The sequence below is a fragment of the Coregonus clupeaformis genome, unplaced genomic scaffold (assembly GCF_020615455.1).
Source record: "Coregonus clupeaformis isolate EN_2021a unplaced genomic scaffold, ASM2061545v1 scaf0129, whole genome shotgun sequence".
Taxonomy (NCBI): Eukaryota; Metazoa; Chordata; class Actinopteri; order Salmoniformes; family Salmonidae; genus Coregonus; species Coregonus clupeaformis.
In genome coordinates this window covers 265,396-285,177 of record NW_025533584.1, presented here as the reverse complement: position 1 = coordinate 285,177, position 19,782 = coordinate 265,396, and the positions used below count along the sequence as shown (strand labels likewise).

General features: G+C 41.4%; 1 protein-coding gene, 1 long non-coding RNA gene and 1 pseudogene across 3 annotated transcripts; 1 reads left to right on the top strand and 2 right to left on the bottom strand.

The window, feature by feature from the left end:
• Window positions 1–8,823: 8,823 nt before the first annotated feature.
• Window positions 8,824–17,697, top strand: LOC121557025 (annotated as a pseudogene).
• LOC121557027 (putative nuclease HARBI1) lies at window positions 10,134–12,086 on the bottom strand. 2 transcript variants are annotated; one of them, XM_045213618.1, is made up of 3 exons: window positions 11,052–12,086; window positions 10,610–10,973; window positions 10,134–10,475 (listed from the first exon to the last, which is right to left on the bottom strand). In XM_045213618.1, exons 1-2 carry the CDS (start codon window positions 11,719–11,721, stop codon window positions 10,627–10,629), a joined length of 1,017 nt encoding a protein of 338 aa, XP_045069553.1. In that variant the 5' UTR covers window positions 11,722–12,086; the 3' UTR covers window positions 10,134–10,475; window positions 10,610–10,626. The 2 variants fall into 2 exon arrangements, with proteins under 2 accessions (XP_045069553.1, XP_045069552.1); XM_045213617.1 differs by having other exon boundaries at window positions 10,134–10,973.
• LOC121557028 lies at window positions 17,253–19,467 on the bottom strand. Its single transcript, XR_005998266.2, has 3 exons — window positions 18,582–19,467; window positions 18,120–18,336; window positions 17,253–18,025 (listed from the first exon to the last, which is right to left on the bottom strand). It is a non-coding gene; the product is annotated as an uncharacterized LOC121557028 (long non-coding RNA).
• Between the last annotated feature and the right edge of the window lie 315 nt (window positions 19,468–19,782).

Below are 19,782 nucleotides of genomic sequence, written 5' to 3'. Positions count from 1 at the left end.
TATATCTGTATATCAACTTTATTCCCACTGTACTGTATATCTGTATACCAACTGTATTCCCACTGTACTGTATATCTGTATACCAACTGTATTCCCACTGTACTGTATATCTGTATATCAACTGTATTCCCACTGTACTGTATATCTGTATATCAACTGTATTCCCACTGTACTGTATATCTGTATACCAACTGTATTCCCACTGTACTGTATATCTGTATATCAACTGTATTCCCACTGTACTGTATATCTGTATATCCACTGTTCATTATCTTATAGCTCTATGCTCACTCTTCCTAGTTGTGTTTAATGTTGTACAGACATTTGTGTAAACTCTTCTGTCTGTATTCTGTCTCTAAATGTTGTCTGTCACTATCACCATGTAAAATTATGTGTACAGATGTAAGATTTAATTTGATCACCCCCCACTGCAGAATAACTTTCCCGCAATGCAGGAAATGTAAAACTTGTACTGAATTTGAGGTTTTAAAAGGCTTCTGAAGATTGTCATTTCCACTTAGAAATGGCAGACTTGAGTTTCCCTTAATAGAAATGTATCAACCGCTACAAAAAAAGGCAAACACCCTAAGCATCGCAGCAATAGGGTTAAACTTAATTGTAACCTGTCTCACACTGCCCCCTATAAAAGCAAGTCCCGTGCTTCGACTACTCAGAACCCTCACACATCCGGGCCATGCAATCTGATGGCCTCACAGACACCATACTACTTCTGACACCAATGTAGCAAACAGCGGGGCAGGGAAGCAAACCCAGGTTGCACTTGTAAAAAGGCAAACAACCTACGCATCGCGCCACTGGCGCCAATTGGGTTACTTGGTTGGAATTGTGACGTGGCTCATTTAGCGAGGATCACTACACTATAGTAGAACTATGATACAATTACAGTTATCATATCAAATGTTAAATGTAGAACTATAATATATAAATATATTGAATTTGACTTGCCCATGTTCAGTTATCACCATTTTGTATGAATAGACTGACACAAACCTGTCTCAGTAGAAATAGACTGTTAGGTCTGAGTGTTTTACTTCCATTCACTGGACTAAAATTACACCAGACATTTAATTTCTCTACACACTTTACAATCATTCCTGGCAGGATTCTCACCTTGTAGCCTGAATTCACAACCAGAACATGTCAAGTCATTGAGATATCTACTGTTCTGCTGAGAGAGCACCTTCGTGATGACTAGCGCTCTGTATATTCTTATGGGTGAAGTCTGATCTGGAATGTGAAGATAACTGAAGCTAACTTTAGAAAACCAGTATATCTAGCTTGCATCATAGTCCACCCCTCAGGCTAAGTTCAGGTTTCAGCATGAGGCAGACATCAACAGCCGAGTTGTAGGCTACTACCTGGGTTGTATTCATTAGTTTACTCCGCAGCCAACAGTTTTAAAATGTTGCATAAACAGTTTACTCCAAACGCTGTACAACGTGACCTAAACGGTTTCTGTTGCCAAACGTTTTGCTACGGTGGGCACTAATGAACACACACAACCTGTTTTGAGGAAGTGTAAGTTGTTGTTAGTCTTTCCACAGTATTTATTTGTCTCTCTTTCAAACAACATGCCTTCCTGAGTGAAAAGCGTTAACAGTAGATTAGAAAGAGAAAATGTTGTTGCTTGTTGTGTTTTAAGCCTGTTTTGAGAAGACAAGTCTATAGACCTATGATACAGTACACTCTTAGAAAAAATAGTTCCAAAAGGGTCCTCTGGCTGTCCCCATAGGAGAACGCTTTTGGGTTCCAGGTAAAACCCTTCTGGCTTCCATGTAGAACCATCTGTGGAAAGGATTCTTCATGGAACCCAAAAGGGTTCTACCTAGGACCAAAAAGGGTTCTACAAAGGGTTCTCCTATGGGGACAGCCAAAGAACCCTTTTAGATTCTAGATAGTGTAGGAGCGATCACCCTGGGGCACACAGATGGAAACAGAACGAATTCACCCCACGCATCTAATTTATATCCAAAACATTTTAAGGAGAGTAGGCCTATTATAACACTGTCCACAAAACATATCATCAACTATATTAATACACATAACAATATCATCAACTACATTAATACACATAACAATGTCATCAACTATATGAATACATATAACAATATCATCAACTATATTAATACACATAACAATATCATCAACTATATAAATACACATAACAATATCATCAACTATATTAATACACATAACAATCGTCGTCTTACCTTTTATATGTCTCTCAATAGAAGTAGAGTCTGGAATGATCATTCGGTGGTGGAAAGTCCCTTTAGTTTGTTCTGCTCATTTCCATATCAGGTTCTACCTGTTCTCTCTCCCACTCCCTGTCTCTTTATAGCTCTTACAATGTGCCTTGGCATACATTCTACAAGTGTCTGGAACTCCAAATGTAGTTCTGATTTAGTGTTCCAAATGAAAACAATTTGATTAAACTGGTTAATATGGTTAAAATATATTAACACTGAGTAATGCAGTGATTGTTTTTATTATTTTGTATTGAAATGTTTGACTTTATTTTCCCTATGTCCTTTCAATATAGGAACAATTTGTGAAATGACAGCCTTCTGTATATATGGACAAAAGTCTATGGATTCATTTGATGGTATGTGTCTTGCAACATTATGTCCCGAGTGGCACAGTGGTCTAAGGCACTGCATCGGTTTGAATCCAGGCTCTGTCGTAGCCGGCCGCGACCGGGAGACCCATGGGGCGGCGCACAATTGGCCCAGCGTCGTCCAGGGTAGGGGAGGGAATGGCTGGCAGGGATGTAGCTCAGTTGGTAGAGCATGGCGTTTGCAACGCCAGGGTTGTGTGTTCGATTCCCCTTGGGGGGCTAGTATGAAAAAATAGAAAATAAAATAATGTATGCACTCACTAACTGTAAGTCGCTCTGGATAAGAGCGTCTGCTAAATAACTAAAATGCAAATGTAAAATGACAGGTTGAGAAACACTGCATCTTCCTAGGTGCATATGTGAGAAGGAACGCAAACTGTCTCCCTATGTGTGTGCCATCCCTAAACATCAAGTGTTTGTGGTTCATTAAAATGTTTATTGTCAAGGTTGAAAAAAAGAAAAAAGAAAAAAAAGTATCTTGAACTCTATTGGAGGGATGTGACATCATTCTTCCACAATAAATTCCATAATTTAGTGTTTTGTTGATGGTTGTCTTCAATTGGGTTGAGACCTGGTGACTGAGACGGCCATGGCATATTGTGAAATATCAGCAAGTTCAGCAATCTTCATCACTGAAGCTCCAGCCAAACGTGCCCCAACAATCACCAATCGTTAAGCTCTTCCCGAGCAGGGTCGCAGTCTCTCTTCATTGCAGCTCCTCTCTCCCCAGGGGTAGCAGCTCCTCTCTCCCCAGGGGTAGCAACTCCTCTCTCCCCAGGGGTAGAAGCTCCTCTCTCCCCAGGGGTAGCAACTCCTCTCTCCCCAGGGGTAGCAGCTCCTCTCTCCCCAGGGGTAGCAGCTTCTCTCTCCCCAGGGGTAGCAGCTCCTCTCTCCCCAGGGGTAACAGCTCCTCTCTCCCCAGGGGTAACAGCTCCTCTCTCCCCAGGGGTAACAGCTCCTCTCTCCCCAGGGGTAGCAGCTCCTCTCTCCCCAGGTGTAGCAGCTCCTCTCTCCCCAGGGGTAGCAGCTTCTCTTTCCCCAGGGGTAGCAGCTCCTCTCTCCCCAGGGGTAACAGCTCCTCTCTCCCCAGGGGTATCAGCTCCTCTCTCCCCAGGGGTAGCATCTTCTCTCTCCCCAGGGGTAACAGCTCCTCTCTCCCCAGGGGTAACAGCTCCTCTCTCCCCAGGGGTAACAGCTCCTCTCTCCCCAGGGGTAACAGCTCCTCTCTCCCCAGGGGTAACAGCTCCTCTCTCCCCAGGGGTAGCAGCTCCTCTCTCCCCAGGGGTAGCAGCTCCTCTCTCCCCAGGGGTAGCAGCTCCTCTCTCCCAAGGGGTAACAGCTCCTCTCTCCCCAGGGGTAACAGCTCCTCTCTCCCCAGGGGTAGCAGCTCCTCTCTCCCCAGGGGTAGCAGCTCCTCTCTCCCCAGGGGTAACAGCACCTCTCTCCCCAGGGGTAACAGCTCCTCTCTCCCCAGGGGTAACAGCTCCTCTCTCCCCAGGGGTAGCAGCTCCTCTCTCCCCAGGGGTAACAGCTCCTCTCTCCCCAGCAACTCCTCTCTCCCCTAGGATGTGAAGACATCGGTGGCTTAGCCAATAGCCAGTAGGAGGGTCCGGGAAGGAATTTCAACAGGTAAATCCATGAATCTACAGTGTTTTGCCAAAAATCACTCAAGAACTTCAAACATAGACTCTGACCTGTCCAATGGGCCAAACTGATTAAAGATTCCAACAGTACCTAAACTCTCACACTCTCACACTCTCTCTCTCTCTCTCTCTCTCTCTCTCTCTCTCTCTCTCTCTCTCTCTCTCTCTCTCTCTCTCTCTCTCTCTCTCTCTCTCTCTCTCTCTCTCTCTCTCTCTCTCTCTCTCTCTCACACACACACACAGTGCAGTAATTAGAATCCCTATATCAGCTTTTAGTGATAGTCTACTGTGTGTTCTCCCCTCCTCTGTCTCTCTCCATCACTTTCTCTGTGTCGTCTATTGATGTCTTTCATCTTGTCTGGTGTCTCTCTCCATCATATCCTATTCTTCTGTTGATGTCTTTCATCTTGTCTGGTGTCTCTCTCCATCATATCCTATTCTTCTGTTGCTGTCTCTGTGTCTTGTCTGGTGTCTCTCTCCATCATATCCTATTCTTCTGTTGCTGTCTCTGTGTCTTGTCTGGTGTCTCTCTCCATCATATCATATTCTTCTGTTGCTGTCTCTGTGTCTTGTCTGGTGTCTCTCTCCATCATATCCTATACTTCTGTTGCTGTCTCTGTGTCTTGTCTGGTGTCTCTCTCCATCATATCCTGTTCTTCTGTTGCTGTCTCTGTGTCTTGTCTGGTGTCTCTCTCCATCATATCCTATTCTTCTGTTGCTGTCTCTGTGTCTTGTCTGGTGTCTCTCTCCATCATATCCTGTTCTTCTGTTGCTGTCTCTGTGTCTTGTCTGGTGTCTCTCTCCATCATATCCTATTCTTCTGTTGCTGTCTCTATGTCTTGTCTGGTGTCTCTCTCCATCATATCCTATTCTTCTGTTGCTGTCTCTGTGTCTTGTCTGGTGTCTCTCTCCATCAACAGAAATATTGGTGAGGGTTAGGCCTACTCCAATACAACATTGAAAACATGAAAACACGACTACATAACAGCATTAAATTCTCAAACTGTTTCCATCAAACAGAAAAACAACAAGAAAGCTGGATAAACACATTTAGATTTCTACATACTGCACTTTGCTTGTGCATTACCCATATAACTGTTTAAGGTCATAAAAAGGCAGAGTGCAGTATCAGCATTTAAGGGGTCATAGGTCAGATCAGTGGTCATGGTTGACATGATTGGACAAAAAAACAAACTTTAAAGTCATTTTTCTCAGATTCACTGTTTGCGTAGACTGCTCTTTGCCTTTGTAGGGCAGTAGTTCAGGTGGCTTCCCTTGCCCTTAGTCTGCCTCCTGTCCCTCCTATCGCCATGGAGACACCTTCCTGAAAACAATGACTCCATACTTTGCTGAAACCTGTTCTGCCAGTTCATGTCCTTAAAGATGAATGTTGGAATATTCCAATGTGGTTACCCCAAAAAGATGCCAAGATAGATCACACATCCATAACTGGTTTTTAGCTTGTAGCAGGCCGCGTTCACAGGAATCCTTTTCTCTAACTATAAGATATATGATTTCATGAGAATATTTTTCTGGAGTGAGAGTGTAATGCAAGTCAAGGTGTCCTTGGATGAATGTCAACAAGATTTATAACCAGCATTGTTAAATTAACTGTTGTAATAAATAAATAAAATATTTGTAAATGTATTGTCACAGACACCGGATAGATGTAGTGAAATGTGTTGTTTTACAGGGTCATAGTAGTACGGCGCCCCCTGGAGCAAATCAGGTGTAAGTGCCTTTCTTAAGGGCACAGACAGATTTTTACCTTGACGGCTCAGGTATTCTAACCAGCAACCTTTCAGTTACTGGCCCCACTAGGTAATCTTACCATACCAGTTCACACCCTAACAGAAGACACTGTTCAAGAGTTCAAATGTAGTCCATGAAGAGGTATTAGGATTATGTACACAGCTATTCTGCCGTACAATTGCAAACTGCTGCTACACATTTGGTCAAAGATGAGTTCAGACCGAAATCAGGCTTCGTAGTATCTATTATATCTTGTGACAAAGTGTCCTGGTTCAATTATCTTCTATTTCAGAGAAAATGGAGGGTCAAATTTGCTGTAACTACAAAATCCCAGTAAAAACCAAGGAAACAACAGTAAGTGAGGTTACTGTCATCTGGCTTTGTTCCACCATGTTCTACTGCAGTTACTACGGTTTTCCTTGGTATACTATCAGGCTCTGAGTTCAGGCCATCCCGACCATGACACTCACCCTCACACACTCCATGAGACAGCCAGTGATCCAGTTATCACCAGAATAAACATGGCAAAATTCCACTGAAAAATGTTGGATAATTTTGGTCATAAAGTCAGTCTTGTCCAAAACTGAGTTTAGTGAGACTTGTGGTTGTGACTGCATCACAACGTAAATGAAGGTTGCCCACATGCCCACACCAAGTAATAATCTATTCAGAATGCAACTGCACCCGACCCAATCGTAATGCCTGTGGTAAATTTGGGTTGAATTTGGATATCCCTATGGGGCTAGTTAGGGACCATCAGTAAATTACACCATGTACATGGGACAACATGTTACAATTCCAATAGCTCCAAATTTGGATTGCAAAACTAAAGAGAGACACCAGACAAGACACAGAGACAGCAACAGAAGAATATGATATGATGGAGAGAGACATCAGACAAGACACAGAGACAGCAACAGAAGAATAGGATATGATGTAGAGAGACACCAGACAAGACACAGAGACAGCAACAGAAAAATAGGATATGATGGAGAGAGACACCAGACAAGACACAGAGACAGCAACAGAAGAATAGGATATGATGGAGAGAGACACCAGACAAGACACAGAGACAGCAATATAAGAACAGGATATGATGGAGAGAGACATCAGACAAGATACAGAGACAGCAACAGAAGAATAGGATATGATGTAGAGAGACAGAACAGGCCATAACAGAAGAAAATAGACAAAGGAGACAGTAACAAACTGGAACCTGAGACAGCAACAGACAAGACACAGACAGCAACAGACAAGACACAGACAGCAACAGGCAAGACACAGACAACAACAGACAAGACACAGATTGAAACGGACAAGACACAGACAGCAACAGACAAGACACAGACAGCAAAATACAATTTACAGACAGCAACAGACAACACAGACAGCAACAGATATGATGGAGAGAGACACCAGACAAGACACAGGGACAGCAACAGAAGAATAGGATATGATGGAGAGAGACACCAGACAAGACACAGAAACAGCAACAGAAGAATATGATATGATGGAGAGAGACACCAGACAAGACACAGAGACAGCAACAGAAGAATAGGATATGATTAAGAGAGACACCAGACAAGACACAGAGACAGCAACAGAAGAATAGGATATGATGGAGAGAGACACCAGACAAGACACAGAGACAGCAACAGAAGAATAGGATATGATGGAGAGAGACACCAGACAAGACACAGAGACAGCAACAGAATAATAGGATATGATGGAGAGAGACACCAGACAAGACACAGAAACAGCAACAGAAGAATAGGATATGATAGAGAGAGACACCAAACAAGACACAGAGACAGCAACAGAAGAATAGGATATTACATTTTAGTCATTTAGCAGACGCTCTTATCCAGAGCGACTTACCGTTAGTAAATGCATACTACAGCATACATGTTTTTTTATTTATATTTTTCATTCTGGCCCCCCGTGGGAAACGAACCCACATCCCTGCCGGCCAAACCCTCCCCTACCTTGGACGACGCTGGACCAATTTTGCGCCGCCCATGGGTCTCCCGGTCACGAACCAGGATCTCTAATGGCACAGCTAGAACTGCGATGCAGTGCCTTAAACCACTGCGCCACTCGGGAGTCGATGGAGAGAGACACCGGACAAGATGAAAGACATCACTAGACGACACAGAGAAAGCGATGGAAAGAGACAGAGGAGGGGAGAACACACAGTAGACTATCACTAAAAGCTGATATAGGGATTCTAATTACTGCACTGTGTGTGTGAGAGAGAGAGAGAGAGAGAGAGAGAGAGAGAGAGAGAGAGAGAGAGAGAGAGAGAGAGAGAGAGAGAGAGAGAGAGAGAGAGAGAGAGAGATAGAGAGAGAGAGAGAGAGTGTTTAGGTACTGTGGGATTATTTAATCAGTTTGGCTCATTGGACAGGTCAGAGTCTATATTTGAAGTTCTTGAGCGGTTTTTGTATGGTGGCCGGGAAGTGCAAAGCAACATTACAAAGAATGAAACACTTTTACAAAGCTCGAGACAAATTTACATTTTGGAAAACAAATTTACATTTTGGAAAACAAATTTACATTTTATAAAACAAATTTACATTTTATAAAACAAATTAACATTTTAGAAAACAAATTAACATTTTAGAAAACAAATGTACATTTTAGAAAACAAATTAACAAGACGCAAAACACTTTTACCAGTCCCGAAACAAATTTACAAAAGACAGATTCGTCACGGAAAGGGAATGTACCACAAACCGGAAGTGACACGGAAGTGAAGAGCGTGGTCTTTTCCTGTTGTTGTTTTGGAGTTTATGGCGTCAAAGAAGTTTATGGTGACCGCCCGAACATGGACTGCGGCCGAGGGATGTTTTGCCCGTTTTGTGGCAAACACATGAACAGCTTAATGCGGTTTTGCTTTACGTGTGGTCGGTGTTTGGAGTTTTTAAAGGACGCGGACAAGACGGAAACATTGGAAACACAGGGGACGTCTCGACAGCCGGACAGTGCTATGCAAAGTAAGTTTAGCAAAACCAAAACGCTAGCTATCTAAGGACAGTAACGCTAATGATTTTTTGAGTGGCTTCTAACTTTCTGTTTCGGAACTCTGTCCATTTCTGCAGAACAACCATGCCCATCATACAAACAGTTCATGGAGTACAGAAGCTCGAAATCAAAAGAACGACAGTCTTTTAACTATGGGCCAAAAGGAAGATATAGGCCTAAAGAAAGAAAACACGTCCAGGTAAGGTGTACTGACCGTCCTATACAATTTTGCAATGCTCTATATGTATTTGTGTGTTTGTGTATATTTATTTTACCTATGTATACATTAATTATATCTTTGTTATTTTACTAGATAAACGTAGGATTGATGGTGCCAAGTGGAACTGATTTAAAACCTCTAAGAGGGAAAACACTACCGTTATTTACAGACCCAGAGGTAGCAGCACCTGGGGCCTCATGTACAAAGACTTGCGTTGAATTCATACTAAAACATTGTGTACGGACAAAGCCATAAATGTGCGTACGCACCAAAAAAATCTGATGTATGAATCTCTGCGTACGCAGCATTCCACATACATTCTCTTTGTACATCCCAATCAACGCGAAATTGAGCGCACATGCACGAGCACCACACCACACCCTGTCTCCTCCCTCAATTAAATCAATTTAAATATGGTAATTAGTCCAATTTGGCAAAAGAAACCTGCAAGAACATGGCTAAAGCAAGCAAGAAACGAAATTTCACTGAAAACGAATTAGAGGTGCTACTATCAGAGGTAGAAACAAGAAAAAATATTTTATTTGGAAATCTGTCCTCTGGAATTAATAACAAAAGAAAGAAAAAAGAGTGGGCGAGTTTGTCTGATGCCGTCAACGCGGTGGGATCTGAGAGTCGCACCGTAAATGAACTGAAGAAGAAATGGTCAGACATAAAGGTGGAAGTTAAGCGGAGAACTGCTGCGCACCGACAAAGTGTGGGCAGAACAGGCGGTGGTACAGGGACCGATGAACTTGCACCCTTTGATCAGAGAGTTGCCTCTATTGTAGGAGACACGTTAATCTCTGGAATCGTATCCGCTGATGTAGGAGACTCGGATATACTACAGGACTGCCAGCAAGGTGACTCAGATTTATTTCCTTAACTTTGATATACATAGCCAGCCACCGTTTAATTTTAAAATGCATGCAATATAGCAAAAGGTACACCAGAGATTTCACGTATCCACTGCTTTTATTGCAAATGCGTGTACCCATTAATAAGGAACAGACTCAAATTACTGTTAAGATGTGCCTGTGTTTAATTGGACTTAGGAACCTCAGGAACATCCACTGGCACGCACTCAGAGTCCGCACCACCTGAGCAGCCAGAGCCCATTCAGTCCAGCGTCTCCCGTGTCTCTAATGTTCCCCCCAGTGCTGAAGCCCGTCCATCTGGCCGTGTCTTGACGCATGCTGTTCTGGAGTCACAACAACAAATTGTAAGGGCCATTGAAGAAATGAACAGTCACCTTAAAAATGTCACTGACGCACTCACAGAAATAAGCCATTCATTAAAAGAATTGGTCAAAAAATGAACTTTGTGTCTGAGTACCATTTATATTGTCGCAATTACACGTTGACGGGCCTGAATGGCTTGTTGATTGTGCTGCACATATACTGGTCCTGGGTCAGGGTCATCTGGCGGTGCCCCCACCTCACCAAGGGGTATGCCATGCCTGTGCGCGACATTGTGCAGCACTCCACAGGCCAGTATGATGCGGCAAACCTTGTCAGGGCGGTATAACAGCATCCCCCGGTCCTGTCAAGGCAGCGCCACCGACATTTCAGCTGCCCAATCGCCCGCTCCACAACTGACCGAGTGCGGGAATGGGCATCATTGTATCTGCGCTCTCGGTCAGTTTGTGGGTTGGTGAGGGGGGTTAACAGCCACGTCTTTAGTGGATAACCACTGTCTCCTGATGGGCAGTAATAATAACTACAGACACAAACATTTTACTTTTAGATAGAACCATACATTTAAATGCATAACTTACCAAGTAGCCACCCATCGCGCACCCTGCCAGCTTGGAGTCTCATCCCAACCATGCTGTTTGTAAGGATATATGAATCATGGGTTGACCCAGGCCACCTTGCCACAATATTTGTTAGGCGCATTTGTGCATCACATATAATCTGCACATTTATTGAATGGAAATGTTTCCGATTCACATATGCAAATTCGTCTTCAGATGGCGCCTTTATAGCAATATGTGTGCAGTCGATCGCTCCGATTACATTAGGAAAACCGGCTATCGCTGCAAATTGCGCTTTGATGTTTGGCTGGTCACCTGCATCGTATGGGAACGTTATATACCTGGTAGACAAGCGGATGATGCCGTCCCATACAGGTGGCATTGCACGGCTCAAACACGACTGGCTTATTCCTGAGCGGTCTGCCAGTTCTCTTTGGAAAGAACCGGTTGCTAGGAAACCAAGTGTAGTAAGCACCTGTAAAGGAACGGGTAATGCGTGGCTCCTCACTGTCTCTCTTTCCAAATTCGGACCCAACTCAGCGCAGAGCTCCAAGAGTATAGCCCTTGGAAATCTGAAACGGCTGATGAGCCAGTCATCGTCGTGGGCCAGAAAATCACCGTGGTCCCTAAAAACTCGTTCTCTCCGGATTTGTCCATTGAAAATGTCTTCTAATAAAGCCAAAGCTGCCATTGCTAGACGGGTTGTATCAATTTTCACATCCTTTATATATGTTCTTACTTAATTGCATAATTAATAGAATATTCTAATAAGACTCGTGTGACAATAATATGGCAAATCATTTATCAATTACAAATTATAAGCAATATCTGGCAGGTGCGATAGAACAGTTCGTAGTGTAATGTTTGCCACTTCACTTTATTGCCTCTATGAGTCGCCAACGGACAAACATCACAACAATGTACGTACGCCAGGCCTGAAGTTTACGTGGAAGAACGCACATTCTTACGTTAATTTCACTGTTAGTACATCTGACCGTGAACGTGAAAGCTGGCGTACGCCGTGTTTTCGTGCGTACGCAAGATTGATACATGAGGCCCCAGATCTACTGAAACAAGCTGTCCAGAAAATGACAACATTTAACAAGGACATGCACGAAGGACCTTATGTCCTTTTGTATCCAGACTGCTCAGAGGTGGTTCATGTGCCTGGGTCAGAAAGGCCATTCAAATTGGCAGAATATAAAAAGGAAATAGGAAAGGCATATTCCAGGATCACTTTTTTCATTTGCCTAGAAAAACACTATAAAAGAGGTTAGTGGATCTCATGATTCAATATTTTTACATATTTAGATACTCTGCTGGAGGATAGATAATGGTTGTTTGAATATTTTTTTTCAGTGGATGATACCTCAGACTCTGATTCTGAAATTGTCATCACAACAAGGAGCACAGCTGAACTCAATCGTGCTGACACTTTGGTACATCAGTTATTTCTCTTTTTTAAAATATTTATGTATGTTTGTATTTATTCATTTTCATATAATTTATTTATTAGATGTACATTGGATTTTAAGCATAAAATCAATGTCCTGGTCAATATGTTAGTGGAAAAAGGCTTGTTTTGATTATTTTGCAGTAACTATTATACAGTAACACAGACAACCATTCAGCATTGATATATACTGTATGTGGTAATGGAAAAATAATGGAACCTGTTGAAAGTTGTTGATCATTTTATCTGTTTCCTCTCAGGTTTTTGAACCACAAAATCGAAGTACTCCCAAACACAAGCTGGACGATGAAAGGTAGGTGTTGCACACTTGGACACAAATGAATTTTCACACGTGCAATAATAATTCATATTTTGTTGGGCTACAGTGCTTTCACTACCAGGTAAAGTGCAATTTCACCTTTTTTTTTATTTAACTCACAAAACTGATAAAACTACTAGCAGATATTTCACTACTTATTCACATACACATTATACATACATTTATATTGCTGCACATAAGCTCAACGTTGCTACATGCTATCAGCTGTTTCTGTAACTGACTGCGGTGCCCCCTCGCTCCCTACCTAAAGGACCCACAGCTGCCTGTGTGAGCAGAGCTTTACAGAATAAACCCACTGAAATACAGTTGCTCTTGCAGTTGAATAAACAAAAATTAACCAAACCATTAAAAAAAACACGTGAGAATGAAGTGGGGGGTATCCACTGTTCATTCATATGTCCCACATCACTGTCGATCCTGCATAGGTACTATAGGCCTTTACTGAAGTGGCACGGTCATCCAGAACCAACTTAAAGAACTCCAGCACGTTTCGGCATCTAGCCTTTGTCAGGGAGTCAAATAGATGTAATGAGAGACACTGGGTTTTTTCTAGTGGTAATCCACCAATAGGAAACATGGGACACATCCATATACATAATGTTTACATGATTTGACTATTGTAGGCCTGAAGGACACCTACTGGTTTTATGATGTCTACATCTAGCCCAGAACACCTTGGACACTAGAAAAGACCCATTGTCTCTCATTTCATCTGTTTGACTCGCTGACGAAGGCTAGATGCAAAAACACATTAAAGTTCTTTTAAATTGGTTCTGTATGGCTTGGCCACTTGCAATACAAGCATTTTAATAGTTAAAAAATAGTAGTTTGAGCTTTCTTTTATTTTATACCTTTTCCATTAAAAAAGAAACTCAAACTAACTCAGATTTGAGTCCAGGAAGCGCTCCTATCCACATGTTCTCAAAATAATCTTTTTTTTTAATACATCTTTCTGTTCCCTCTACTACTACATGCTACTCAAAGCTACATTATAGCCTTTATCATGGAGCTAATCATTTTAATATGTTTTATCATGTTTCAGAGATGCACCAGGACAATCAACAATTCAGCCAGGACAGGTAATAAGGCAGACTGTGGCAGCATGACATTTCTTGCATTCAGTGTTGTTGTTTCAGACATTTTAATCTTTTTTTCAGATAGTAATATCTGATGCTGAGGATCTGGATCCACCGGAAGCAAATCCAGAAAAAATGTCTTGCTACAGGTAAGTAAAAAAAAAAAAAATAGATAATGACTGACATAATTTAAATGTATTGAACTGATTACATGGGGAAGACATTTTTGTTTGTAAGATGTTTTAACATGGAAATGGCAATTTCCCAACAGTAAATACACAGACCTGTATTCACCAAATGTTGAGCAGGAGGACAAAGAGCCGGTTGCTGTCAATGTGAAGAATTTCCAACACACAGCAATGTAATATGCTTTTGACTATAGCACTCCAGTTTTTTCACTGTACAATAGTTATTGTATATCTGGAATATCCACAAATGAATTAACTTTTTGTCATTACAGGGAGGAGACGGACATTGCATTACCTGACATCGTAGCAAACCTGTCTCTTCCTATTGATCATAAAAAAGTCAGCCGGTTTAACATCTCAAGGGATAATGTTTGGGATGGGGCAGTCAGAGGTTTCAAGCGTACAACATATTCTGAAACCTGTGACATGCTGGTGAAATTGACTGATGATACTGGTGTTCTGGAAGAGGGAATTGACACTGGTGGTCCAAGACGAGAGTTTTTTAACTCTACTGATGAAACACCTAAAAGACCGGCCCATTTTTGATGGACCAGAAGGACATCGGTTCTTGGTCTACAATGCAAAGGGTATGCATATTGGTTGGATGTGTACTATAGGCTACTAATGGTTGGTTAATGCTCATTGACCATATATATCACATGACATATGCTTGCATATTACAGTATATACAGTAATGCATTGTTTTAATTTTGCAATATGAATTCATTCACAGCTGTTAGGGAGGATGAATACTACTTGGCAGGAAAGATGATTGCTGTGTCAGTTGTGCATGGAGGTCCAGGACCCCATTCCCTGTCAGAAGATCTTGTACATTATCTTGCAGGCCAGCCTTCATTCAAAGCAACAAATAATTTAATAACTGATGAAGAAATAGGGAAAGCTTTGCAAGAGGTGAGAATAGCATAAGGGTATGGTAGGGCAGAGTTTTTCATACTTACTGCAGTGTTTTTGAGACAATGTTTACTTCCTATATCACGTGCGGAATATATTTAATTAATTTATTAGTTTTTGATAGTGTAAGATTACACCTTGCTATGTACGTTATTAAAAAAATAGGCAAGGAGATACAGTGCATACAGTTATTGACTGGGGTGTTTTTGCCCATTTTCATGTCTTTCAGATTGAGAATGCTGCTTCATTGGATGCTCTGCAAGAATGTATGATGAGACACAGCACAATGTTACAGACAGCAGGTTGTCTGAGACATGTGGCTACTGTGGAAGAAAATAAAGAAATCGTGTCAGACTACCTCCAATGGTATATCATTGACCGCAACTCATCTGTAATTGACAGGTAAGATGAGATTTGTATTTATTTATGTATGAATTTTTTGTTTGAAATGCCTCATGGTCCCCATCTTTGGTTTATGCAAGTATGTATATCTGTTATCAATTTGTCCTTAATCAGAATTTGTACCTTAGTGTATTTCAACGGATATGTGATGTCACTTCATTCTGTGTCAAACTACAGTGCCTTCATTAAGTCTGCACACCTTTATAGATTCAATTTAAAATATATTTAAATCATTTTCCTCATCAATCTACACACAATACATCATAATGACAAAGCAAAAAAAGAAATTAGATCTTAGGTTTCTCCTCCTGACTAACTCTTCCATAGAGGAAAATCAGTCCAGTTACCCCTTAAAGTGATCCATCCACCTCTGCTGCACATCTGGCAGCAGAGTGATGGTTTGAGGCTCACTTTACCCATCAAACCCTTGATGACTTGCTGCTGTTTATCCAACCACCTGCTCCATACTGTAGCAGTGTCATTTACATATGGATCTATTTCTGCCCTCAGTTCTCATAGAGATCCTGACATGCAGAGAGGTTTTAGTATCTCTTGTAAATGTCCCTGAAAATCAGATATAAAGAGTGTGGTGATGTTGTGTGTAAAGCCTGTAGCTTCATACACAAGGAATCCAGGCTGGAATTACTTCCAAAGGTGCTTCAACAGTGTACTGAGAAAATGGTTAATTAACTTGTGCGAATGTGATATTCCAGTTTTTAATTTTTATTAAATTTGCTACAATTTCTAAAGACTTGTTTTTGCTTTGTCATTATGATGTATTGTGTGTAGGCTGATGAGGAAAAATATTAATATTACTATTTTAAATTGAATCTATAACGAAACAAAGTTGTGAAAAAGTGCAATGGGTGTGTAGACTTTCTGAAGGCATCGTGTGAGTGCTCAAGCCACCCATCCGTCTGTGTCATTCCAGTCTTTTGTTTCTGTGTGTTATACTTACAGTTTGTAACAATTAACGTTTAATGTGCAATGCAAAAATAGGGTTTTTGAAATCAATTTTCAACAATGTTAAGGTGGATAGTAATTGTAGAGAAGAGAATATTTAATAGTTTTCTTTAGATAATTTTAAATTCAATTGGCACTACACAGCAGTGAAACAATGTTTGTGTTCACTCTGTAGATTCAGAGATGGTCTTTCAACCCTGGAGTTTTTGACTGCACTACAGCAACACCCTACTTTGCTGGCCCCTGTCATGTGCCACTCTGAAAGGCGACTCACTGCTTTTGAACTTGAGAGACTCTTCAAACCTGACCTCAGTCCTTCGGGGAGTAATCGAAGACTTAAAGAAAGTCAAACCATGGCCTACTGGGCAGACTATCTCCTTGATTGTGAAGGTTTGTTAGTTTGTTTTTTATAACTAGTTAAGAAAACACATGGCAGTGATGTATCTGAATTGTTTTTCTTTGCAGAAGGCCAGGCTGCTGTGTCTGTGGAAGATGTTTTGATGTTTGCTACTGGGCTGTCTTCACTTCCCCCATCTGGCTTGGAACCACTGCCTCAAATAGAGTTCCTGGAGGACTCTGCGTTCCCAATGGCAAATACATGTTCAAACTCCTTGAGATTACCACTCCTAGACTCATACACTTTGTTTAAGTCACAAATGGACTTTGGAATTCAAAATAGTCCAGGATTCGGCTGTTTCTAAGCTATATGATGGATGACCCCTAGAGTTAAGACTCTGAAAAAGTTGTTGTTGTTAAAGGATAGGGTTGGGCATCATTTAGATTTTAACGATTCTGATTCCAATTCTGATTCTTCCTTTTGATTCCGGTTGTTATCGATGCTCGATTCCGATTCTTTGAGTGGTGGAGTTGAAACGGGTCACATGCTTATTTCACAAATAAGAGGAAAGTTTTATTTTGATTCAAAGGTGGGTTGCAGTTTGACGGGGCTTTTTCAATGTAAAATAAAGCCACACTAGAGCACCGCTTACTGTGCTCCATGGCTGCAACACAACAAGCACCTGGCCGCTACAGAAACCAAAACTTGCGCATGTTAAATTTGGAACCCATGATCAGATTTGAAACCCAATCCTCCAAAACGATTCCAATAAAGAAACAATTCCGATGGAATCGTAATTTTTTTAACTATTCCAAGTAGGAATTGGTTCTTGATGCCCAACCCTATTAAAGGTGCACTTTTAAAGTGCAGTTGCCAAAAGTTGTTTTTATAATGTTACTGTATGTGAGCATGTTCTTTTCTCACAGTAAACATTTTGAAAATGTTTTAGATCCATTACTCTCAATACTACAAAAGTGTAATAAATACTGATTACTATTTTTGATTAATTTACTTCACACTTAAACAATTAAGCTTTGGGTGACAGATTCATAAATATTGTGTTCAGACAGACAGCAGTATTCCACCACTACAAAAAACCCTCCCTTTTTGATCATTTCATAGCTGAGCCATTTCTTTTAGTTTCATGTACAGTTCGGATGCAGACTCCCAGTTGTCTGGCTTCTGTAACTGATTGTGTTCCATGGCAAAGTCCAAGTACTCCTGCATGTTTGGGTCCCCACAAGGAGTCATTGACAGGCTAGCCTCAGGAAGGGCATCCAGTTCAGCTTGTTCACTTTGAAATCCGCAGTCTCTGGAGCCAAACCTATGTTAAATAGAATACATAATTGCATTTATTTTCATTTAAGCTAAAACGTTACATTAATGCTTTTATCTGTTTATTATCACCAATGTATCACCTGTGTGGTAAGTAGTAGAGTTCATTGGGCACTCCTCCTGGACATGCTGCTGTTCTGGAAGGGCGAATCCTGTGGCTGTTCCACAGTCACACACTCATCCAAGTCCTTCTGAATAACATCACCAAAGCAATATCTCACTAGGCATTGATGCTCATGACTCCCGTTGAAGTATCCGGCATCTCTAAGGTCGGCAAATAACTCCATCCAGAACTGAGACCTATAGAAATGGATACAAATGTTTAGTTATACTATAAATAATAAAGGTTAGTTATAATGAAAAGTATGGTCTGTGCATCTTTTGGTCATTCGATTTTCTTTTCAGGAACAGCTACTTTTCCTGACGGGCAGGATTTGCTTTACAAATTTGTATTGATAATTATTGTGCTCGTTTTTCATTAATCGTTCCTGAGAAGAAAATCGAATGACCAAAAGATGCAATGACCCTTTATGAAGACAACTCACCTTCCCTTTCTAAATATAGACCACCAGGACTCAATACGCTGGTTATTTATAGATGAGCCGTACATGTGGCTGGACGCTCCAGAGTAGTAGTCACTGTGATGGTGGCGTAGGGTACATTGAATTGCAGCCATTATGCCGTTCTCAGTGCCGCAATCAGTCCTCAGTCTCATGGGGATGACACCGAGGTTTCGCACACATGACATGAAATAGTGAGCAATCACTGTTGGGTTATTATTTGTTGGTCCACATTGAAGCCACAATACTTTACGTGAAAATCCATCTATGCATCCCGAAATGGCCAAACCGAATGGCTTAAGTTTGTCATAACCATCTGCGTGCCACATATAGTTAGGTCCCATTGAGTAGTTGTCCAGGTCCACGAAGTTCAAATCTGATGGCGTTACTCACGGCGTTTGGCGAGGAATAATCCTCTCTGCGGTACAACCCGGCTTCGTTCAGTTTACTTTTAAGAGTCCTCAAGCTGATGTTTACACCGTGTAGACTTGACATCATGTCCACGATTACAGCGTACGAGTGACCCTCGTTAAAATATTGAACGCAATGATGCAGTATGTCTGGTGTTTCCGTCTGGTCCGCGTCCTTTAAAAACTCCAAACACCGACCACACGTGAAGCAAAACCGCGTTAAGCTGTTCATGTGTTTGCCACAAAACGGGCAAAACATCCCTCGGCCGCAGTCCATGTTCGGGCGGTCACCATAAACTTATTTGACGCCATAAACTCTACAACAACAACACGAAAAGACCACGCTCGTCACTTCCGGTATATGGTACATTCCCTTTCCGTGACGAATCTGTCATTTGTAAATTTGTTTCGGGACTGGTAAAAGTGTTTTGCGTCTTGTTAATTTGTTTTCTAAAATGTAAATTTGTTTTCTAAAATGTAAATTTGTTTTATAAAATGTAAATTTGTTTTATAAAATGTAAATTTGTTTTCCAAAATGTACATTTGTTTTCCAAAATGTAAATTTGTCTCGAGCTTTGTAAAAGTGTTTCATTCTTTGTAATGTTGTTTTGCACTTCCCGGCCACCGTACACACACACATACACTGGACACACACACACTGAACACACACACACTGGACACACACACACACACTGGACACACACTGAACACACACACACTGGATACACACACACACTGGACACACACACACACACACTGAACACACACACACTCTG